We start from the raw sequence: 18,322 nt of genomic DNA, 5'->3' as shown, positions 1-18,322 counted from the left end.
CTGCTATAAACGTGGATGGGCCCCCAATGGTGCATAAAGAAGGAGTGTAAAGTGCTGTTTTGATCAAATCCTCACAAGTCTCATCTTGTTTCAATTTATTTGAGTTTATTCAGTGCTAACTCAAAAGTCTGCATGAATTTCATTAATCTCCCTGCCAAAATGAGATGTTCGGTTGAGTGACAGGCGATCACAGCAGGTCTGTAGGAGCGGCTACCCAGTGCCAAGAACTGTGGTTTAAGAGAGACTGTCTTTCTTTCATCAGGACAGGGTACATTCTAGTGATGTGTACAAGCATTTCCTTGCAAGAAAGGCTGAGCCTGCAAAGGTTGTTTAGTTTTTCCCTTTTTTTGTGTGCGGGTAGACAGTGCAAGGTCAGTGATCCCCCAAGCCTATATCGAAGGAGTTGTTGTTTGACCTGCATTGACATGCGTATGTTTGTGATCGGATGCGGCCCTATTTTTGTGTGACTTCCTAGAACGGAACAGGCATGAGAGCATGAAGCCATTTTCTGTTTGTCAGCTAGCCAAGATATCTGATGGGCCATTTTGGTAATTCACTTTTTTATTAAATTTAGAAGATAGGTGGGGGCTTCCCATAGATCAGCCTGCTGTAGGTTTTCTGACCGATTGATCCAGATAGTCCCGGGCAGTGGAGTGGCTAGCCATTTTGGAAATTTCCATCCAGAGTTGGTTGTCTAATGTGTCACTGCCCGCTGTGCAGAGCTTGAAACTGATTTTCAGGAAGGTGGCTTGTATTTCTAGTACTTGACAATACAAGCTAAATTCAAGTCGAGTTTGTTTAGTAGACTGAAGGCTTTTTTATAGGTGCTCACTACTAGCTTTTCCTGCAGGAGGAGATTGTCAAAGCCTATAGTAGCATCTGACTATTGTGGAATGTTGTTTGTTATACTTTCAAGATGGCCTTCATGTGGGATCTAGCTGCAACCTAGCAGACATCTTGGAAGTTAGAAAATAACAATTCAAGATAGCCAGCAGCAGCTATTGCATTCGCCAATGCATGTGGTGCAATTTGTGCATGCTTTGGTGCGGCCAGTAACTGTGCCTGGGCATCAAAATAAATTTGAGACCCAATCTATTTCAGATACGAACAAGTCTCTCCTTTCATTTCAGAACAAAAATGGGCTTAAACGTCTTCTAAACTTGTATCTTTGAATATGAAACTCTGCCAGTCTGACACAGAATGCTCCTGTTATTACTGCAGAAGTCCCCTTGACCAGCCATGTTCTTTAGAATGGATCGACCGTCGATAGAGGCACGCTATATATCATTTTCATATGCCCTGAACAATATATTAGGTAAAGAAACAACTAATCAGTGGCGGCTCCTCTGCTAAGGCGGAGGAGCGTCGGCCCACTTCTTTCAGCAGTGCAAGAAAGGAAAAATAAAACGATAACAACATGCTGTTGTTATGATTTTATTTTTCCCTGCTGAGGCAGGTATGCGGGACGGGGCTAGGCTGTTCAATGAGCAGAGGGGATAGTGGTGAGCACCTAAGTGCGCATGACGGTTTGGCCAGCAGTCTTTGCCTGGTCAAACAATCATGCGTACTTTGCATGTTCCCCACCAGGCTGTAATACACAGCCTGGTGAGGAACATGCACAGGCTACCTGTCCCGGTGTGAGCGCTAAACCACAGTGCTCAGACCAATCTTAACGCTGTATTGCAGCGTTGTGATTGGCTTAGGGAATGCCTGTGGTTTCCTGCTTCCATTCCGGACTCGTCGGAAGGGAAGCAGAGGAGAGACGCAGCCGGCGAAGGGGTAAGTGATTTTTATTTTTTCTACTCCCCCCACACCGCCACCCTGGTCCGTACCATCCACCACTGCAACTGATGAATCATCAATGAATACATATTTTGTAGTCTTGCTTGTGTTCATGCCTATCATGTATTATTTTCACAGGCTGCTTTTGAAAAATGCCAGCTTTTAACCACAACTTCGGCAAGGAGTGACACAGTTTGCTTGCACTTCAACCACCCTTGTAGGGCTGATACAGGCAGTCGTGTGCCTACTCACCAAACCACATACGTTTAGTTTAACATATATTTCTGTTAGTTGATTCAGTAAGATATGAATTTATTGCAATTAATAATAAATCCAATTTAACATATTCATTTTCACTAGATTTAATAGAGTATCGCATAACACATCTCATAATGTGCAATCAACCACAATATAATTATACAGCGAACCTGCAATTTAGACCAAATTAATTAAACTTAATTGTTAGTTTAAATCAGTGAACATTAATCCATCATAATAATAATTAAATGTGTTTGGTATATCACAGTTGTTTTCTCCACCCTTTACTTGAATTGATTGGTAGTTCTTACTGAATTTTTACCAGTATAAACACAGTTTTATTATTTAGCAGGAAGATATCTGCATGGCGACGATATATCTTGTTGCTAATAAAATCGTTCCTTTTTCACAGCAGTTCATCTGCATGTATTCAAATGAGCTGATATGAAAAAAGCATCAGCTGTTTTACAAAAAGGACACCCTATTTCTAAAAAGAACAAATCTGCTTTAACAAATGTTAATTTCTCAGCTCCATTAAAGTCAGCATGGCAACCAATACCACTTCCATGCAAGGGAAGATACTACTTTTCTTAATGCTCTCTGTACCTTGCATCTCTCTATTCTTCTCTTATTACTCATCTTTCTACTTGTCTACATCTTCCTCTCTTCTTCTGTGACTCACATTGCTCCCTTACTTTTGTCTTTGCTCATTGTTGAATTGATCCAGTCTCTTGACTTTTTGAAGACAAAATCTCTTCGAACACCATTGTTGTATACTCTCCCCAAAATTCATAAGCACCTACAAAACTCTCTGTACCTCTCTGGAAGAGCTATAAACTCAACAGTGGCGATCCGATAAACCACCTTGTGGATTCAATTTTTTGAAACTATAAGGGAATTCCTAGTATGCTTCAAAACTGAGTCCTCATATGTGATTATACCCCAACTGGACGGTATTAGGTGATTACAAAGTGTTTAACACACGAACAGGTACAGTAATGGTACAGACTGACTTATCATAGAACTGCTGCATTTGGCTCTAACTAAGAACTATTTTGATTTTGATAGCACCTTCTACCTACAGCATTGCACAATGGGATAGCAGTTGCACACCTATTGTTTGTCAAATTCTACAGACCAAAGCCACTTTGATGGGGGCGTCTTTTGCCCCTCATTTTGCCATACATTTTGTCAATTACTTTGAGTGCAGATTCATATATGATTCTACAAAAAATCCTTTGTTTCACCACATACGTCTATGGAAGAGGTTCATAGACAAATTGTTCTATATTTGGAGCAGGAACAAATAGCCCAGTCAGCATTTCATTGATTGTATAAACTCTCTATGTCTGGATTTATGATTCTCCTTCAAATATACCAACAGTTCAATAGACATTTTGGATATCACATCTCTGATAAATTAAAGTTACCAGGGTGTGAAAAAGGTACTCACATGCCTCCTGTCTTCCAACACACAAGAAATTCATCGCAAGGAATTGTTAAGAACCATTATTTTCATATTATGCTATCCATTATACATGATATAGTCCTTTATTTTAATTTGAAATAGGTTGGCTACATTTTTGGAGTATTGGGCTACATCTCCTTGAGTGTGTATTACCTTGACTGTATGAATGTGTGTGCTTTGCAGGTGAAAAGATCTTTGAAGGAATTTGTAAGCCATGGATGTGTTCATGAGAGGGCTTTCTAAAGCCAAGGATGGTGTGGTGGCAGCAGCAGAAAAAACGAAACAAGGCGTAGCAGAGGCAGCAGGAAAGACAAAAGAAGGTGTCCTCTACATGGGTAAGTGGGATTTTTATTACACAGTTCTGCACACTGTGAGTATGGTATTGGACAGATGTATTTAATTATGCCTGACCTGTGGTTCCATCGAGCAATGATTTAGATATGTCTGTTGGAAAATAATTGTATAGATCTTATTTTCATGCTTATAATTCTATCATGTAACCTGCAAAAGAGCAGAATGTGTCAGATAATTTATGGGAATGGTAGGAAAACGTTATGCATCTGGCTTTAGAACAGTGGTAAATGCAGTAATTTTATATGTGCTGCTGACAGTAGTTTTAACACCCTTTGACAGTGGACATGCTTTATTAGCCGATTCCCCTTAGCTAGACCAGTTCTTTTAAAGGCTTTTCTCCATGTTTCAGAATGTCTGGTCAATCAGAAATGGATTAATAAAACAACAATTCTGGGAGACCTTCACTGGCTTCCAGTGGAAGCAAGAGTAAATTTCAGAATGCCCTTCAACATACAGAAAACCTTTCACCATGAGCTACCCACCATGAGCTACCCAGTAACTGAAACATAAGCTCCATATCACAAAAATAGAGAAATAAACACACCACAAATCCAGCCTCCACATAGAGTGAAAAGTACAAATTCTCTGTCAGGCCACACACTGAGAATCTGGAATTGTCTCTCGAAGAACTTTATCTCAACACAAACGTGCTTGCTTTCTGGAAATGGGTAAAAACACACCTATTCAAAACTCATGTAAATTCCAAAGACTGATTATTCCCTTTTCGCCCCATGATCTTTGGTTATTACACATTACTTTATAATGTTGCTATATGTAGAGAACTCCACTTCCCGTTTGGTGACGTTTATACTACATAAATACATGCAATAAAGAGTAGATAACACATAATCTAAAATCATAATAAATTTGTTTTATGAGTCCTTAAAGAATAAATGAAAAAATAATTTAAGAAGTCAAAAAAACAACAAAATTACTGATGAAAGAGATAATTATTTTTTTATTTACACATACAAAAGAGAAGACGGCCTTTTAGCACTGAGAGCAGATTCTGTTTCCTACTAAGAGGCTATAAACACACTACAAACTAGAATTTACATAATTATTTATGCAATTTAGTTAAAAAAGAAGTAGCACGTAATGGAAAGTAGGAGAATTTAAGATATAGGTGATAACTTTAAAGCTCTATTAACTTGTAAATTTCACCAATGGAAAATATTCTACACTATTACCCTGAAAAATGACTATGCATTTAGTGTTGGCCGAAGGGAAGTACGCCATTATTTTAAAGGAAGGTCCATTTTTAAGTTTGAGAGAAGTAACTCAGAAATACCATTGATGTGTGATTTTGAATCGGCACCTTCTTCATAAATGTTCATAATACACCACATGGCTTATAATGTGTGGGCTTGCTTTTGGGCTTTGAAAGCACCTATATAATTCATTGAATTTATAGGCTAGTTATTTTTGGAACAACACATATAGGAAATGCATCCTGTGAAATTTTAAATTATATTGATTGTAAGCGTGACATATAGGCATATTTCCCAGCATTTGTTTTTTTATTACACTTCTTTTGCAAAGAACATTTTCACTATTAGTTTCAAAATGTCTTGTCTTTCTTAGAAATGTTAATAACGCTTGTTGGGAGTATTACAATATTTGTGAACAGCTATTTTTGGAGCTTTATGATGTCTTAATCATGAGCAGGAGTTTCTTACTTTGTACCTCTAATAATTTCTTGTTTTTCAGGCTTTCTTTTGATAGTGCTAGAGTGGGCTACTTGTTGGGTATCTGATCATGGGGTCTTAAATGATAATTTTACTATACATTATGTGATGAAGAATCAAATGTGTCCTGAATCCTTTTTGCTAGTTTGGTGTTTGACTGCTTGGCATGTAATTCACTTTCTTGTAGTTGTAGAAAATGAGTGTCAGAATTTGAAGTCAAGGCATTCTCACCGGAGCTTCTTTTCATACTGTACTGAGCTGGTCAGGATTCTATAACCAAGAACCCGCATTAAATCCTCGTGTCAATTGTAGAAAAGTCTCCATGAGTAGTAAAAATATACATTGTTGAACATTTCATCTTTGTTTCAAGTTGTGAAACTGTGTCAATTTGCTATTGGTGTGGCTGAAATAAATGCAGTTTGGAATGCCTAATGTGATTTTGATGTCCACAGATTTTCTGCAAGAAACAGGCCTTAAATCCCACCCAAATATTAAGAAATTGCATTCTTTTTTTGTATTACAATAGCCCATTACCTAAACCGAGCACACCATAATTTCATGAAAGCTATTGGTCTGCTTTCATAATGAATTTTGAGTCCCTGAATGTCACTTTTGTTCTCAAAAAGTGATTTGCAGTACGAAATGTAGAATACTGAATTATCAATCACAAATTGTATATTTTCTGACTAAATTCCACTTAAAACTGTGAAAAATGTGAAAATATGGCACTTTTATCATGAGTGTAGCTTAATAGAAATCAAGACATTAGAGGGAGTCAGGACAATGGACAATTTGGAACCCCACAAAGTCATAATATTGGATATTCACATACATCCACAAGGCCATTTCGAGCATTAAATACATACATCCACCAAAAACATTCTTACACGGAGGGAGATAGCATGGAAAACTCCCACATTTCAGGGGAAAAAGAGTTTCTGTCATTAAAACATGGTTTCTCAGTGAAGAGAAAAGGAAGAAAACCTATAGGCAGATTTGCACTCAAATGGAATCATAAACAAGCAAATTTCCACCATTCGAAAATATCCCATTTTGAAGAATGTGTTAACACTGAAATGTACTTTTCATAAATTTCTTTGTTCTGGTCAAGGGATATTAATGAGTGACAGGAAAAGGTTACCATTTACAAACTATTCCTATAAACCTACAACTCATAAAGTTACCCTTTTTTTGTCAAACAGCTACAATGACGGAACATTTAATGCATTATTCAATAAACGTGGCTTATCTATGATAATTGCAAGAAAACATAACGTGAACCTTGTGTGTGCTTCCTCCTCTGGCAAGACTGGCCATCTCTTTACGGACGCCGTAGACCCTACTGCCTCCTTTCTTCTTGACTAGGAAAATCAAAAAAATGATGGGTGTAATTCTTGAAATAATCTCTGCCGCTGGTAATTATTCGGAGCTAGGACTCTTAGAATTGCTCCCTGGAAATCTTGGACTTGAAATTGAAGTAGTATTGCTCAAAGGAAACCCTAGCAATTCCACATGCTAGGGTCTGAAGATTCTTTATTACGAGGATAATGGTACGTGTTTCAAAGGTTCAAAGGGGTGACAGGCAAATGTGTACGCAAACACCCAAATAACCGTATTATGAATCCCAACACAAACTTAAAACTTGCACAAATGTGCTTTTTATGATTTTATATGATTCACAAACAGTTGTTTCACATCGTAATAAGATTTACTCACACACTTTTTGTGTCCGTAAATCTCTGGAAGTCAAGGATCAGTTTCTGCAGGATGGGAAGGGCCTGTTCAGTGTGATAAGGCTAGCAAATGTTCTTGTTTTTGGGAACTCACAAACTATTCCATGGCCAATTCCCAATGAGAAAATGCTCGAGGACGAAAAGGAAACATCCCAGAAAATTGTTGGAATGTAGTGGAAGGGGTTCTTAAATGAGTGAAAAATAGCACATTCGCATTGCTTAATTTGAGCCGGTGCTTTCCGGTGCTCAGCAGCGGCACTTAATTGTCAGCACTGGTGCTTGCGACAGCCTACCGCAAGGTGGCGCCATCTACCTCATTTCGAGATGACCACAACAACAGTTAATTATGAATGCTATATTCATTAAAAATGACTATTTCCTGCCGTCCAAGCCATTCTTATAGCTTTGGTGGCCTAAAATAGTCCAAATTGTCACACTTGTAGGAGTGTGATTGTTAGTAGTCGTGTTGTTACTATCATTGGCTGCATAGCACGGGCAAAGTGTGGTGGAAGGTGCAGTGGCCTCTTGACGAGAGCCCTGGCACTTATTCTGTTACAAATTAAACACTGCACATTCGTGAAAGAAATGTTCTCACCAGTAAATGTACACTTGTACATTTACAATGTGGAAATGCCCTTGCTTTGTTTTAAATGGAAATTCTCAACAGTTACAGCACCTAGGCTTACTGCTTGAATTCGCTGTGCATTCCAGACCAATCAGAAACTTACTTCAAATGTTAGAAAGAAAGTCAAAGTAAATTTACAATTTTTTGTCACTCTTCCGTTAGTGTCCTTTCCAGAGCCCAAAACAAGCATCTGCGACAGAATGAATATAACCCCCTTTCGTTTATTACCCAAAAACAAACACTGCCTGAAATAACAATTTCTTAAAGAAATGTACTTTCTTCCTTGCTGTTTTAATTTAGTAACTATGAAATTCGGTGAACCCATATGTAAGTTCCTCAATGCCTTTCTTATTATGTTTGTCGTTGACGTAATTTACAAATCTCTTTCTTGCAGTGGCTAGAAAAAGTGATCGTGCCTTCTGTTCGGCAGATCTGCTTCATGTTCCATATCCTTAACCTGTCTTTGCAATATCTTGAACTCCAGGATTGAGAAAATTACTACGTAATTTGATAAAGGGTTGCAATGTATGTGTGTTTTTTGAGTGGTATTATATGTTTTCATGCTATACGTCCCTCAAGTGAATGACCTGGAATCTGCCATATGCAATGAAACAAACAAAAGTGTGAGTGCAGTGATGCATCTCTGCATTTCTTAATTTGCTCGGCCATTCAGTGTACACTAAGAGGACAGTGGAAAAGAAAGATAAGCAATCAAATGATATTGAAATATTATATGCAGATTACCCTAGGTTATTCCATAACAATTCAATGCTTGCAATTAACCAATAATGAATAATGGAACAGAGGCTGCTGCTCAATTCAGTAGACATGCGACCCTTGTTTGTCTGTAAGCAACTATAGGAATATTCCTGGAATTACATTTGTAGTTGGTAAATACATGGTTTAAAGAATCTTGCTTTAGAAAATTGCAACAGATAAGCCAGTCAAGAAAGTGACACACTTGCTTAGAAAGGTACACAGTTAACCTCTTGACTTCCTGCTTATAGTTTACTCCTAAAGCCTCCCCTATTTCTAATACTACAGTTTTCTGTCACCCTTGATATCTGTAATTTGGGTCTTGCACGGACTGTGATAAATCCACTTCAGCTAATGTTCAACATATCTTTAGTTTTATATTTACATGAGACAAAACATTAATATCCCTATTTATTAAATGTTGGAAGGTCCCACAAGTTCAGAAATGTAACATTGGCGTGTGTTGCCAAAAACGCCGAGGATTTGAGATGGAATTTGCGTTGAATGCAGATTACTTTACCATTTAAAACAAAAACGAAAAAGGAGAGCAATGTACACAATGTAAAGATACAGATGAAGTAAATATTTCAACGTAAAACCGACGGCAGAAACATGAAACGTTTGAACATTTTGCTATGAAGTCTCTCTTTGACTCATCCTTTTCAAATGACTTATTTGCATTTCAAGTCTTATTTGTGATTACTTCAGGCTACAGCCTCAGGGCACCTGCTGAGTTAATAATTGCCAAAACCCTGCTCCCTCACCATCCCATACCTCCCTCCCCCCAGCTAAAAAGCTGGCAACCTCCATTGATTATAAAACTGAATTGGTTTTCATACACATGTGCCCAATGCCAAGTTTTTGCCAGGGTGCCTTTGCTGAACAACCAAAGACTCTACTCATTGGCAAATGACTGTATATATTTTGCAAAAAACATATTTAATGGAGGTCCGTGAAACTTTAATTAGAACATTGGAATATTGAATGCTCCATTGAAGACAACGGAGTGGTCTGGGCTTCTAATGGCTGGTAAAACCCGGAGCATCAACATTCCAATGTTTGCCTTTGTTCACAGCTGTTGCTGTGAATAAAGGTCTCAGGGAGCCCAAGGAGTTTTCAACCCCCTCGAGCTTCGTAAAGCCTTTGTTTTACTATTTAGAACACTGTGCCCTCCGTAGTGGGCTATACCAGCCATTAAAGGCCCTTCTCCTTTTAAAGGCCCTCACATTCGGTTCTGACCTTTAACATTGGAGTAGGCGTTTAATGACTGGTATAGCCTGCTACGGCGGGCTTTAAGGCTATATTGGAATGTTGGTATCTCACTTGAAGACAATGAAGTGACTCAAGGCTTATCATGGCTGGTATAAGCCTTCTGCTCCAACATTCCAGTGTTTGTCTTTCTCGTTCTCATTTAGAACATTTTAACCTCAGTGGTCCCGGCTCGATTCAATAACTTGGCCTCAGGGCCTGTAACAACTGGTCTAGCACTTGGAAGTGGGCTAAAGTGATGAAATTCATATATTTGTATATTATTTTTTTCTTAAATTACCCTGAAAATGCTGTTTTTGTGAGGAAAGTTTCCAGATGCAGTTTTTGGCCACATTAAACATAAAAATAATTAAATATTAATTTGCTGTATTTTCTAAAATCACAATGAGTGAAAAAGGACAAAGTAGTAGTGATTTCATAAAAGAATTTGAAAATACGGCATTCCGTACCAGTGCAGGACAAATTAACCCTATACGCTACAGTTGCATCTTTTCTGAAATCTTCTTTTTGCTTTAAAGCAACTTTTAAATTAATTTTCCTGTGTGAATAATGAAAAATACAATGCAGTATGTTTTTCCCTCGTATAAGGATTTAATAAAAAGCACACCATATTTTTTCGTCCCTTTTAAATAAAGTCTGGTAATATTTTTCCCAGAATATTAGGTGAAAGCTTCAAAAGAACTTAGGGCCACATCTACAAGAAAATTAAAAAAAGGTTGCCTGCACTGCGGGCATAATTGCTTTTGTGCAGGGAGGGGCAACTTCCTGCACAAGAACAATCTTTAATGGCATTTTCCTCTTTCTATGCATGCTGCAAAATGTAGCATGCATAGAAAGAGGAAAAACTAGGAGAAATAAAAGTATATCTCCTCGTTGCACCATTCCTACGCTTCCCCTGGGGAGGCGTAGGATTCTGACACAGTCTCAGTTTTACCAAATGTTCTAAATCTGGGAATGCGTCAAGTTCCATGGATGATGCTTGGAAACACACACAGCAACACCCATGGAACGCCCGTGAAAGGGGCCCATATTTACAAGGCAATGAAAAGTCTTGCAGGGTGACTTTACGTGGCCTTGTCAATATGGGCAAGGCCATTGCTCCACCTGTGCGTCAAAAAAAGTGACACACTGGCTGCGCAATGGGCATGTAAACGAGACCCTAGGTTTTTATAATGTATTTATGTATTGAGGGCCTCATTTATGAGTCCCTTGCGCTGACAGAATGTCAATTTTTGTGGCGAACTGTGGCGCAGGAGCCTGCTCCATATTTATGAGGCTGCACTAAGCCCCTTTTTTTGGCTTAATTCTGCCTCATAAATATGGTTCCCTTTAAATCAGTTTTCTGTGTCATAGGGGCTTTCCATGGGTGTTGCTGGGGGTATTCCCAGCAACATCCATGGCTTTTTGACACTGCCCAAGATTTACGAGAAATCGTAAATCTGAGGCAGCGCCAAAGGAAGGCACAACGAGGAGACATATCTTTATTTCTCCTCGTTTTTTCCTCGTTCTATGTGTGCTGCATTCTGCAGCATACTTCGAAAAAGGAAAAAAGCCTTGTGTGATTGCTTTTGTGCAGGAAGGGATCCCTTCCTGCACAAAAAAAATCATCCCCTCAACGCCGGCACCCAAGCACCATGGTGCAAAAGTGCCTGCGTTGGCGCACGGCAGCCCATTGTGCGTCGTCAAAGGGGAAAAGGACAGGAATGCGCCATATCTCAAAAATGCTGCACATTCCTGCCCTTTTCTTTTACTGTAGGGCAGTGCTGCAGAGAGGTCTGCGGTGCTGCCCTACAGTAAAACCTCATAAATGAGGCCCTGAAATTGTAAATCAATTTATTGTTTTTAATACATATTTTATTAGATTATTTTAATGGTGGAAGCTCCACTGTAGACAATGGTGTGGTTGAGGGCCAATAATGTCTAATATAGAACGTATTCTCCAACATTACAAAGCAATATAGGCATTTGTGATCAATATGGTCCCCAGTTTCATTTTTGCATACAAAGAGGCACTGGAGAAACATTTATTATTTTAGATGTTGCACCTGAAAAGTATGTCTGGCACTGGTAAGCTCTTAAGTAAATTTCTGAAGAATAATTGAAAGTCAGAGGCTGTGCTCCAACTCTCTGTTGGTTTGTAAATCCAATGAGTGTATATTGGCTGCAAGTTTACCTTGAGGTTTTATTCCTTTTCTGATATTGGTATTGCAAATATGGATAGAAAGGAGAGACTTTATTCAAATTCTAGTCAAAGAAAATCAGACCTTGAAGAAGACACAGCATATAGTTGTGAGAGAGGTTATGTTTATTAACGTAGTGCTTAAACTAACTTTGATATGTAAGTAGCTCCACAATTCTCTGAGGTGCAAGTTTCAGGATTTCTTTGATTCCCAGATGGAGAAAATAAAGATTGTGATGGTTAATTCAATACTGCCAATGAATTATTTCTTTGTAATAGTGATGACTGGACTATTCCAGAAACAGTCAACTTCAGGCTTTTTGGTATTAAACCTTTTGTGTTTTGCTTTAATTCTAAATGATCATGTAGCAAATGTTGTTGTATTTACAGTTGAAATCGATTTTCTTTTTGTTGCAAAAAGTGCCATTTAGAGAGACATGTCATTAGTGAACTTTCCTCAATGTGGATCTATTTAGGGGGTTATTGTGTAGTTTGTGCAAGTCAGGGTTTGAGTTCATAAATAAGGAAGCTGCTGTGATACCTCTTGAGCTCAGGAAAGTCAAAGGCTTTGATTTGACATTTCAATTCCAAACTGATTGCTCAAATTCTGGGGCAGTGGGTATCTTTGTGTAGGAACTTGGTGGGTGGGAAAGTAAATGCATTAATATGGGCTGGATGCACATTTATAGTGCTATGCTGTGCCCACAAAATAGGCCATAAGATATTCAGTTGCTTCATTGACATTGACCAATACATTTGTAACATTTATCTCAACTATAGAACAAACGGTCTCATTAAATATGATTGCCAAACAACGTATTTGACCTTTGGACCATTCATATTGCAAGAATTCTGAATCAGTTTGTCTGGCTGCAGGTAAAGAAATATTATTTTTTTAAATATTCACTGGTTAGTAATGCAAACTGCAAAAGATCAAAGCTGTTAATGAGGCGTAAGAAAAAAGAGTCACCAGCATCTCACCTACATAGAAGGAGGCTTTGAAGGCTTTCTCTCTACTTTCATCACCTGTATGATAACAATGTGTCTGATAGAGATGGTAAGAGTTGCAAGGGCTAAAGCAAATGAAAGAGGTGTGAGGCAGCTACCTTGAGTAATCCGTTTGATGTGGATTGGTTGAGATTTGATTCTATTGGTGACAATAACTGATTTTGAACGTTAATAAAGGGCTTGATGGGAGGCACCAAAAGGACTTCTCGATTGCATTTGTTCAAGATTTTAAAAAGATATTCACAGTTGATAAACCTTTTTCTTTTTTGTGGGAAAAGAACATCTGGTTAAATGAATGTTTTCCCCACCATTTACTATTAAGATAATGGAAAATAGAGGGATATGAACAAAAAAGTAACTTTAGGTACAAATGCATCACTCTGTATGTAGTTTCTCAGGAGACAGTAGTTGTTATCCCCTAGAGACCTCTGACATTTCTAAAAGTATGTTTTCATGGAGGGTGAGGCATTACATTATAGACAATGCCAGGAGTCTACACATGCTTAGTAAACAAAAAGCAATGTCATCAAATTTCAAAGGTTTCTAGTGCATAATACATTTTTGAATAGGGATGTGGAAATCAAACTTTTCTGGCCCTAGTTCTCAAAAAATGGCACAAAATTATCATATATTTTACAAACGTTCCTTATCAGTGTATTGCTTGAAAACTAATCACGAGGGCACCTCACACTCAGAAAACATGGGAGATACCAGAAGATGACTGGTTCAAAGAGAAAATTTGTTCCTCAAGGTATTTGCTGCTCAAGCCATTTTCTTGTGGACAAACATATGCATAATTTGTAGATTAAAAAAATCACCTGTGCCTCATTTTCTACCTGCACATCAGAAAAAATCTTTCCAAGTCCATGCAAACTTTCTGAGATGTATATGAATTTAATCTATTTCAAAGTTGCCTAAAATTATTTAAAAATAACAAAGCAAGGAATTATTCTATATTTAAATAATTATTTGTGCTCTCATGTGCAAATAATATGTTAGCTGATCCAAATAATATACAACATAACATGATATGATATAATATATATCTAATTTAGAAGATATTTGTGTAATTAAACTAAAAAACACAACAATGACGTGATGTATAAATAATGCACTATTATGGTATGATGTTATTTCAACACAATATATATACATATATATATTCACTTAAAAAACCATAGGTTTCACATATGTTATAGTTAGTAGGACATTTCACTCATGAAAAACCAATGAAATTCCCCCGTTATAGTTAGTGCAGGCAACTATAACTCACGCGACCGCAATCCTCTGCTGATGACGTCAGATATTACATCACTGTATTTAGACACTTATTTACCCATGTCTTCTTCCATTAATTTTTAGCTATACATATATTACAAATATTTTTTTTTCAGAAAAACATATATGTCATCAGTGATGTAATATCTGACGTCATCAGCAGAGGATTGCGGTCGCGTGAGTTATAGTTGCCTGCACTAACTATAACGGGGGAATTTCATTGGTTTTTCACGAGTGAAATGTCCTACTAACTATAACATGTGTGAAACCTATGGTTTTTTAAGTGAATTTGCAAGGTTTTTTAAATGCTAATTCCTAACTATAACGTGTGTGAAACCTATGGTTTTTTCAGTGAATTTGTACGTTTTTTTAAATGCTAAGTTATGTATTTTTTTTTTTTGCCGTGTGCGCACGGTACGCGTAGTCGCGGAATCGTTACGCGAAGTCCGCGGAATTTTTCCGTTTACGCCGTGCGCGTACGCAACGCGCATTCCGCGATTTTTCGAAAAAAAATTACAATTAATTTTTGCCCTTGGGGGTCCTTCTGGGACCCCCTGACAAAGGCTAGGGGGTCAGGAACTGTCCACCCTGCCCCCTTTTCACGTTCTCCACCTTTGTTTTTCACCCCCTCAGACTGCGAGAGACAAAATGGCGGCCGACACTTCCTGGTTTCGACCGATTCGAATGTTTACTAAGATCTAACAACCAATCAGAATCGCGCTCGTGCACGGCGGCGTGCGCGTACGGTAAGCTTACGGTACGCGCTCGGAGCGCGCCTATAGATATATATATTGATTTAAATGCTATTTTCTCAGGAAATACTGAACAGATTTACACGAGACCTTCAAAAGGCACATCCCTGACCTGAGGGCTACCTCTCTGCCAAATTTCAAGTAATTCTGTTCAGCCGTTCGGGCTGTAGCTCGGACTAAAGGTCCTATGGAAAAATGCATGGGGAAAACGCGTTTGGGACCCCCCCTTTTTCTCAGCCCCCGCTTGATGAATCCCCCCGAGACTTTCAGGGAAGGAGCGGAGCGGAGCGCCCCACCTATTTTGAGAATTGCGTGAGGATTCGTCAATCGGCGCCAAAGTTATTCCAAATAGAATGTTGCGGATTTCCTATGGAAACACGGTCCTAACTATAACTATCTACTGGCGACCGCCAGTAGATAATATAGTCTGAAAATAATAAAACATTGTTTGTTTATATGAAATGCAATTACATTTGAAATGATCATTATCACATTGTCTAGAATACACTTCCATAACTGTATAAAATAATTGTAAAATGTTAATAAAAAGTGTTAACTTATTTTGGTATTTTATTTCATATTACTGATGATAAAAATGATAAATTCCTTTTATAAAGTTTTATTAGCTAACACCTGCACTTACCTAAACTCTTTGAATCTCTAATCTTTAATCTTTAAGGAAATATCTCACTGGATGTTTCAAACAAAAATATCTTTGTAAGTTGTTCAAAGATTGTTACTGGTGTGTTTGGGGCACACACATGCTGGCTATTTAGAAATCATAGGTAGTTCTTCATGCAATTAACATTTTTCCACATCAGTTTGTTGTTACTAGGTCCCCTTCTACTTTCCCTTCTATTTCCTGCAAACTGTGTCAACTCCCTGAGACTCTCAAAAATATGCAGTGACATTGCATCATTTTTTGTTCACCACTGTGAACAGGAATTTATCTTTTGCTGACAAACTTACACTATAAGGTAACTTGCATGGGAGTATAAGTCAATATGGTATTTTATTATAGATCATGCAAGCCGCAATGTTTTTGTTCCCCAGCATAGTGTTAAAATGGGATTTTTGGTTTTCTCTATTAATAAACGTAGGTCTAAGTGCTAGATAATGAAATCACGCATAAGCTAACCTCCTGTTTTAAATCTAGCACCATTGCTACAGCACTTGGTAACATTTGTTCTATCATGCTCTGGATGGATCTTTGTTCTTCCTCTTTGAAACACCTGCAACTTAAGCAGGTCATGATGTCATCAAAGTTCATTTTTGTTAGCCAGTGGTGCTCTTATTGTAGACCTGTATCTTTTTTGATCTCAAAGTACAACAGCAAGTACAATTCGAATTTTGTGTATGAAGATTAATAATAAGTAATCATGTAATTCTCTGTAATCTTGCATTGTTAAAATTATTTTAGTTATTGGCATCTGAATCCCAAAGCACCAGCAGAGGTTAAGCACATTTGCTATTTTTTGATTATTGGTCAATTGCTGGTTTTTGCTTTTTGAAAATCCTCTTGATTATGAGTGTGTCAGAAGAGTATGTGCTATTAATCACACCAAAGACAATCTGACTCCTCAGGCTTTAGAGTTTATCAGTATAAATAACATCCACTTCAAGTTTTTGTTGAAAAGATGCTGATTTTGGTGCTTGCTTGATGATCTGTGATGCTGTATCTAGAATGCTTTTCATCTGGACCAGTTTGATGTCTGGGAGATCAAGGATCTGAGTGTTACCGCTAACAAGATGTGAGAGTACAAGGCCTTGGTTGGCAGTTCTGAGTTCACTTTCGTAGGTAAATAGTTTTACTTTCTTTAATGTGGAAAACTGTCTCTTGGCCATCTTGGTCTTTTTGGGGATATATTCCTTGAAGGTGAGATGGATTTCAAGGATGGGTCCTAGTGAGAATCAGGACCTGAATCTGTCTAATTTCGAATCATAGAGCCAAGTTTGGACCATTTCTTTTTTGTTTTTAAAAATAGTTAGCAGTAATTCCATTTTGATATGGTTGGGTTTCAGGTAGGTGCTGCACATCTATAACTAGGAGAGGTGTAGACTCTGCTTGAGGTCCTGGACGGCACTGGGTGTAAAGAGTGAAGTGGAATGTCAAGGTTTTATTAAATCACAGGTAAATCCTAGAGTTTTAGAAAAGAATCAAAAGGGTGGAGGAGTATTTTAGGACTTTGTTCCAATGGACTTGCTGCATACAAACCCTTTTGCAACTATTGCTGTCATCCTTTAGTGCTAGGAAATAATGCCTGTTTCCCCTATTGCCATATTGTTGCTTTTCACCTAATCTGCCTAAAAAGAGGATTAGTTAAACCACCAGTGTTTTATAAATGCAAGACTTTCCAATCTTAACTAACTTCTGAGCTATGAACTACAAGAAACTGGCTATTTACTCTTTCACAATACCCCAAACCCCATGTGGTCAATTTGACTAGTCTGAATTATGTCCATATATAAAGGTTGCATCCTTAGTTAACTAGAATCATGAGTTTCATGACACCATACTTCAAATCATATTTTGTCTGTGGACCATGCATATGGCTATAGAACTAATTCTGTTGATGATTGGCAACCAATGTACACTCTTCAGAGGTGCCTAGGTGGAGGTCATAGTTGACCACTGCAAGGCCAATATAGCAGCAACATTCAAATTCCATTGTAGTCACTTTAAAAGCCCAGCCAGTGAACCAAAATAAAGGGAATTGCAATAAACTAATCCGCTTACAATTGTGGACTGAATGACAAATGGACATACCAAAGATGGGAGGAAGGGTAGGATTTTATTGAACACATGCCAGAGAAAAAAGCAAGTAGTTAAAAGATGGTTGAGTTAACTGATGAGCGACAGATGGTTACTAAAGTAGACACCTAAATTATGGGCCACTTTGACTTGAGAGGGTGGCGAGCCAAGTGATGCTAGCCATAGGTCCTTAGAGATAACTGCAGAGGGGCAGCCAATGAAAAGAAAAGGGAAGCCTTTGTCTTGTCAATATTGAATTTCAAGGAGTTAAGTGATAGCCATAAAGGAATGACTACCATATGATCCTGACAAACTGTAGAGTGGCTAGGAATTCTGCTGTGTATAATCCACATATTTCATAAAATTAATCCCATGAGACCTTATCAGCTGGGCCAAGGGGCATATATAGAGATTCAAAAG

The 18,322-nt window shown here is 38.0% G+C and overlaps 1 protein-coding gene across 1 annotated transcript in view; it reads left to right on the top strand.

Annotated features, from left to right (window-relative positions):
• SNCA (synuclein alpha) overlaps positions 1 to 18,322 on the top strand; it is a 644,131-nt gene that overhangs the window by 28,704 nt on the left and 597,105 nt on the right. Inside the window, exon 2 of the mRNA XM_085640845.1 lies at positions 3,692 to 3,843. Within this exon, the coding sequence (XP_085496971.1) occupies positions 3,723 to 3,843 (121 nt within the window). The 5' untranslated portion in view covers positions 3,692 to 3,722. The remainder of the gene's footprint in view (positions 1 to 3,691; positions 3,844 to 18,322) is intronic.

This window comes from Triturus cristatus, chromosome 2_1 (genome assembly GCF_964204655.1).
Source record: "Triturus cristatus chromosome 2_1, aTriCri1.1, whole genome shotgun sequence".
Taxonomy (NCBI): Eukaryota; Metazoa; Chordata; class Amphibia; order Caudata; family Salamandridae; genus Triturus; species Triturus cristatus.
The sequence above is the reverse complement of the archived record's forward strand: the minus strand, read 5'-3'. Positions and strand labels throughout refer to the sequence as shown.